Here is a 7,165-nt window from a genome sequence, read left to right as displayed (position 1 = left end):
CAAAATTATATTATAATAATAAAATATAAATACGGTAATGGTGTGTTCATCAGCTTCTAATTTAATTCACATAATTTATTGATGAATACGAGTATATTTTTTACTTCTGTATAACTTGGCTCTAAAATACTCCTGTTAAAATTGTAAGATAATTACGAATTTTTAGTTTTGATTTACAAGATCGCACAATTTTTCATGATTCTAGGTAAATTAAAAAAATTATTAAACATTTCATATTTCAGTAATTGTATCCAATTAAATCGTTTAAACACATTTTCATAATCCCTATTAGAATCACCATTATTTATCACTATTAATTACGTATTTTCAAATAGTTTTACACCATGTCTAAGTATATGAAAAAAATAACTCAAATGTAAATATTTGTTTAAAAATATATATGTATGCACCTATTATTGAATAAGTAGGCTACGAAGAAATTAAACTGCTGTATAAATGTGCAATTGAACGTAAAAACGTTGCAAAAATACTGTTAAACGTTGTATTCTTTGTAATTCTATCTATTTATTAGGTACACAACCAATTATGCAATGAGGAAAATATATAGGAATATAATTTGACACGGGTGGCCACTGGCCATTAGATGAATATTGGTTTATAAGAACACGATCACAGTTCAATGGTTGTTGATGATACCTACATTCTTTAGAGTTTAGACAATAAATTGCGATTTAACAATTCAATGTAAACATATTTTGTACACGTCAAAACAGTAACGAAATAAAATATAATTTGGAATATTCTCGAATATTATACAACAAACGAAATAACCGACGATTTGAGCCGGGCGTACAATTTTGAATTGACAAAATTATATAATATCGAAATGTGTGCTGGGAATGTACGAGTTTTATTTTACTCATTGACTTTTAATAAATTTGGATTTAATACTAAATATCGTTTTTATTATTAATTTAAACTCTGAGCAGAGCAACGAATGTACTGATTGTACTGTCTGCCATCACCTTTTGTATCAATAAAAATGGTTTTGAACTTAAATATATTTTTGGTAGAAAATTGAATCTAGTTGGTACATGGGGGGGTTAAAAGTACTTTTCTTAATGTTTGGAATAAACTAAAATCAGTTTATGGCAAAATTTGTGATTTTCTTATTTGGTTATAATTATTCATAAATGAATAATCGTAATAGTTGAAATTTTCACTTTAATGTTTGTATTAGGATTTCTATACATGGTTCAATTTTCAAAATAAACAATGACTCTTATCTAGCCATTTATAAATATTTGACAATACATTTTTTTTTTATAAATATCAATAATAATTTTCGTTTGGTTACAATTTTTGAAAATTTAATTCCTCATAAGTCATACCTAATGTGTTGTTATTATTACGATTTTAGTTACTTTTTGTATCTAAATATAATTATCAGAGCGGACTTGAAACTTTTACGTAAAAGGAATGAAAGGTTCAAAACATTTAGGTTGATTTTATGCTATTTCCTATTCATTATACCACGAACCTATTCTCATAGCTCTGCGCTGACTCATAATTTAATATTTTAAAATTATAATAATTAAATATTAATTATATAGTAAATGCAATATTATCAGCAAAATTGTATTGTGAATTCAAATTGAACACATAATATATTAATTGACATACTGACTCAATCAATGATGAGGTACATTTGACACCTATACCGTACCACAGAGTGTTTATACCTAGGTACTAATTACTATCCTGCTTTTTTTCGTTTTGTATGTAACTCGATTGCGTTATTCTAGCTATATAGTTGAACGTCACATCGTTCGACCATCATTGTCGGAAAAATCAACAAAACTACTGAAAACTATGACGAAACACTATCCCACACCGTTTACGCCCAAAGACTCGACCGAAATGTGCATGCAGGTCAGAAAGCCGCTGTCGGCCTGCCACACGGAGAACTTTGTGTTCCTCAGGTTCCTCATGCACCTCTTTGGGTATACCGTTGACGGACCACCGACGCCGAAGGATAAAAACGTACTAATTGAATCCGCCACGACGGATATTCGGACCGAGTTGCATTTTTTGGATGGTTATCAACATCTGTTCGATGAAACATTTATGTCCGTGTTCCAGAAAAAGAGACGAAAAAGAGCCGTGGACGATCAGTACGATTTCGTGATAGTAGGTGCCGGATCTGCGGGCTGCGTCGTCGCAAACAGATTGTCGGAGATTAAAGACTGGAAGGTACTTTTGAGTTATGCTACATTAAATTATTACATTTACAGGAGTCAGGAACTACCCACTTTGATTTTTAAGGACGAAGAATTGTACACATTTCTGAAACCTAACCTTATACTTGTTCTGTAGTGTGCGTGGGCACCTACGCGTTATATTATTATAGTTTGGTTTTATAGAATTATACTAGGAGTTAGGACCACAAAATATCAGTGATGCAATTACCCCTAAATATCGTAGGGCTGTTGCGTCTCCATAATTGTTCTTGAAGGGTGACAGGTGGAGCCTATAGTTCTCTTAACGCATTGCTTATTAATTCTTAGAATATAATGATATTCTAAATTCTTAGAATATAATGATATTCTAAATTCTTAGAATATAATGATATTCTAAATTCTTAGAATATAATGATATTCTAAATTCTTAGAATATAATATTCCCACAAACACTAGTGTTGTTTTCACATTTCAATAGGTATTACTCCTTGAAGCCGGGATCGAGGAACCAGAATTTTCTTCTGTGCCAGGTCTTGCACCTTTACAATTAGGGAGCAAGATCGATTGGAATTATACAACACAGCCTGATGAACACACGTGTAGGTCCAGACCAGGAGGTATGTGTGATTGGGCTAGGGGCAAAGTAATGGGTGGGTCAAGTACGATCAACTATATGATTTATACTCGAGGAAACATGGATGATTATAACGAATGGGAACGTATGGGAAACGATGGTAAGTACATTATCAAATGACTGTATAAATATAACATGACATACAATTTATATTCAATATACTTTAAGAAATATTTTACCTGTTTGAAACTAATACGTAACATCATATATTATTTTTAACCTCCCCCCTGATACACATGTACCTAAGCGGAGTCTTTGGTACGATAAAAAAGTATTTACGTACTAATATATGGATATAATATCATTATAACAGTACATGTACCTATATACAATAGTATACAATATGGGTACATTATACATAGATAATAGATATTGGAGTATTTCAATTTAGAAAAATTAAATTTCGTATGAGCGGTTCATTAGTTATTACTTATAACTTATTTGCATTTAAAGTTTAGATTAGTGAAGTTGTGGACAACATTTTGTGGAGTACTCCCGCAGTACTACTCTACATATAGAAAATTATAAATAATATACCTAGTAAATATTAACTACTGGTTTAAAAAAATAAATATTTTCTAGTATAAAAGTTATAAATTACATTTTATTAATAATACAAATGTCATAATGTTAAAATATACAATTCACTAGGTAGGTACCTAAAAAAAATGTTGATTTTTTTTTTTGGCTTATTGGTAATATACATCTTGTTTAATGTAGTAATAAATAAATTAATATGGCTTTAATTTTTTTGTGACATATAAACTTAGCTACTTTACAAATACATTTTTTTCAGGATGGGGGTATGAAGAAGTTCTTCAATATTTCAAAAAATCCGAGGATAATGAAGATCCAGAAGTTTATAAAAAAAACCAAAAGTTTCATGGCAAAGGCGGATATCTTACGGTGGAATGGTTTCCATACGTAGACCCTACGGCAGTAGCTTTAATAAAGGTATAAAAGATACGTATGTAACGTGATGCATTATAAGTAGGCATTATTTTTTAAATTTGTCAAAATAAAAAAATGAGGAAATTATAGGTAGGTAACTTTCAACTACTCTTCAGTACAATAGGTGTCAAGTGTTTCTCGTCATTGAGTAGGTATATCACTGTAATGTACCTATATGTGTTAAATTTGAATTCAATGAATACGAAAAAATACTTTCAGCGAAGCCTATATAGGTACCAACTAAGTATATTTTATGATATAATTATATTGCTATTAAAGTAATAGCTATATTTTACCATTAGTAATACGCGGTATAGGTTATTGAATTACTTTTTGCCGAAAACTTCGCGTTTAATATATAATTAATGTTTAATTATTGTGATAGTATAAATTAATATATTTATATCATATATTATTGTTATTAACTTTTGAGTCAACACCCAATTACTTAACGGAGTGAATAGGTTCGTAGAATAGATAGGCAATAGCATAAAACCAACTAAAATTATTTGAACATTTTGGCCTGTATATTATGTAAAATATAGTCATATACATAAATGTTTCAATTACTCCACGAATAATATTTTTGAATTAGAACCAAATTACTAGAATCGTTCTCCTTCGTTTAAATATCTAATTTCATCCAATTTCAAATTTCAAATTTACATAAAATAATTATTGTATTTGAATATTTTTAGATTATTTTATTTCAGTAAGAAATATTTATGAAGCACCTTGTATTAGTTTTTAAGCTTTTTGACCAAGTGAACATTTTTAGTAATGTAAAATGTAGCATACTACTCGATATATTTTTCTGCTAAGAAAATAAAATCGAGGGATTATAAATATGTTTTCGAGTACAATAGTGCCTTGAAAAATATTTAGTAGCATGGTGCGATAAATTAAGAATTATAGTATAATTTTTAATAATATATTGTATTATATATTTTTTTTAATGATTTGCTTTTTTATGTTGATAGGCAGTGTTACGCAAAATTAGTTAGAAAAATTGGTTAAAAAAAAAGTTGTATCCACCCCAAAAACAATCCACGTTTAAAAAAATTTTAAAAATAGAAAATGTTAAATGTCTATAAATAGCTCAAAAACAGTATCAATATTAACAATTCGTGAATATTTTGAATATCTACAATAATTATTCATTTTTGAGTTACAACCAAATTATACGAAAAAAGCGATTTTGTCAAAAACCTCATTTACTAAAAATTCCCGGTTCCCCTCTCAATTATGTTTTTTTTTCTAGTTATTTGAAAAATTACTTGGATTTTTTCCTTTTTACCACCCAAACTACCAACTTCAGTCACTTCTCTACCAGAAAAGATATCAGTTGTAATTCTAAGCATTTTCACCGCTCCAAAAGGCGATGAGTGATAACAGAAAAAAAACACATACCTACATAATTGTAAAATTGATACATTCATCGCTCTGCTGAGAATCTAGATATGTATTAAATTTAGCTAACATTCATATAGTGTCTATATTGTAAATTTTAATTTTATCTACCTAGCATTTATCAAATAGTTTAATAAAATGTGACGAGTAATAATTTTGGGTGGTTATTCAATTTAATTTTATAAAGTGATTATTATTATACAAGCAATATTCTAGGGATGCGTTATAGATTTAACGTTGAAATTAATTATTTTTATAATTTATTTTATCGTTTTAGGCGTGGCAAGAGATCGGTTTGCATTATGTAGACGTAAATGCCGAAAATCAAATAGGCGTAACTCATTTACAATCGACAGCTAGGCATGGCGAACGAATGAGCACTAACAAAGCGTTCATAAGACCGATTAGAAAAAAACGGAAAAACCTAACTGTTCTAACAGACGCGCATGTTACTAGGATATTGATCGAAAAGAAACGCGCTATTGGGGTGGAGTTTTTGTACAAGAAAAAAATTAGAACGGTGTTCGCAAAAAAAGAGGTGATTCTGAGTGCCGGCAGTCTAAATTCACCAAAAATACTGATGCTCTCCGGTATCGGGCCTAAAAAACACTTGGACAAGATGAAAATTAAAGTTGTGAAGAACTTAGCCGTTGGTAAGAACCTACAAGATCACGTTACGTCTGACGGTGTTGTAATTCGCGTGAAAAAAACAGCTACTGACAAGCCGCTCAAAGAGAAAAAGGAAGACGCTGTTTTGTACAAAAAAAAAAGAAAAGGTCCTCTGGCGGCCACTGGCCCATTACAATGTGGAGTATTCCTTCAAACTAAGTACGCTGACTACAGTAAATAATTATTAATGTTATACAACATACTGTATTATATTGTTGTTATATACGGCGCACACAAACGCAACACATTATTCGTCCGTCTGTAGGAAACTATTTTAACACTAACTTTTTTTATTAATTGAACAATATTACTTGCAGATATGAAGATACACTGGATCTGCCGGACATAAATTATGCATTTGACAATGGCAACGAGAAAGATTGGATTATCGACCCTGCAAATGCCACAAAATTCGGTATGTCTCCTGTTTCTTATTACGAAGCGATTAACGTGAGACCGATTTTGTTGAAGCCAAAAAGTAGAGGATACATATTACTCAACGAAACTCATCCAATTTGGGGTCAACCATTGATTTATCCACGTTTCTTTACTAAAGGAAACGATCTTGATATACTCGTTGAAGGTAATGTAAACATTATACATATTGTATTACCTATCCATAGATATAATAAAAATTTAAAATCCAAAGACAACCATCGGACATTTTTGACATTCTATAACAACTGATCTATACATTTATATATTGAACACTATTATTATAAATTATTCAAAACTATATTTTTTCAAATAAAGATATTATAGTTGTATAATGATATTATATACCTAGTTAGTATAATTATTTTATTAAACATTCGTTTTCCTTTGGAACAATAATATTATACAATAAACGAGAACTAAATAACTAGGTACCTATAAGTTATAAAATAATAGTGAATGGAAACATACAAATTATATAAAACTAATTTACAGCTAGATATAATCGTTTCAAATAATCTGGTCTACCACATAAGTTATATTTATTTTTTAACGACCTACAGTGTAGAACATGTTTTACATTCAGTCATGATAATCATAATACTATTCAATTATTGGTTAGAAAAAATAATTTCCTGATGTAATAATGTATTGACTATACTTTGTATGTTTACACCATTATACAATATTAACTCAATACTGTTAAAATAATAAAAAATTCACGTCATGTAATTACTTGCTACTGTAATATAAATCAATGATACGACAGTAGTTTTTATATTTAAATAACAATAGTTGATCGATACATTAATATCAGAAAATCAGGGAAAATTAACCATTTTTTGAAAACTAGATTAAATTAAGT

General features: G+C 29.3%; 1 protein-coding gene across 1 annotated transcript; it reads left to right on the top strand.

Annotated features, from left to right (window-relative positions):
* The first annotated feature begins 1,632 nt into the window (after window positions 1–1,632).
* On the top strand, window positions 1,633–6,566 carry LOC100159076 (glucose dehydrogenase [FAD, quinone]-like). The gene is made up of 5 exons (XM_029491961.1): window positions 1,633–2,214; window positions 2,680–2,935; window positions 3,632–3,789; window positions 5,474–6,024; window positions 6,183–6,566. The coding sequence occupies exons 1-5, from the start codon at window positions 1,834–1,836 to the stop codon at window positions 6,550–6,552; spliced, it is 1,716 nt and encodes a 571-aa protein (XP_029347821.1). The 5' UTR covers window positions 1,633–1,833; the 3' UTR covers window positions 6,553–6,566.
* Window positions 6,567–7,165: the final 599 nt, after the last annotated feature.

This window comes from Acyrthosiphon pisum, unplaced genomic scaffold, assembly GCF_005508785.2.
Source record: "Acyrthosiphon pisum isolate AL4f unplaced genomic scaffold, pea_aphid_22Mar2018_4r6ur Scaffold_19578;HRSCAF=20266, whole genome shotgun sequence".
In the NCBI taxonomy this organism is placed as follows: domain Eukaryota; kingdom Metazoa; phylum Arthropoda; class Insecta; order Hemiptera; family Aphididae; genus Acyrthosiphon; species Acyrthosiphon pisum.
Note: the sequence above shows the minus strand (reverse complement) of the source record. Positions and strands in the feature narration are given on the sequence as shown.

Excerpts from the sequence above, each read along its gene's own strand:
- LOC100159076 (XM_029491961.1), top strand. The coding sequence starts at position 1,834 with ATGACGAAACACTATCCCACACCGTTTACGCCCAAAGACTCGACCGAA. Across the intron at positions 2,215-2,679 it reads CGGAGATTAAAGACTGGAAG|GTATTACTCCTTGAAGCCGG; the intron begins GTACTTTTGAGT and ends ACATTTCAATAG. Across the intron at positions 3,790-5,473 it reads CGGCAGTAGCTTTAATAAAG|GCGTGGCAAGAGATCGGTTT; the intron begins GTATAAAAGATA and ends TTATCGTTTTAG.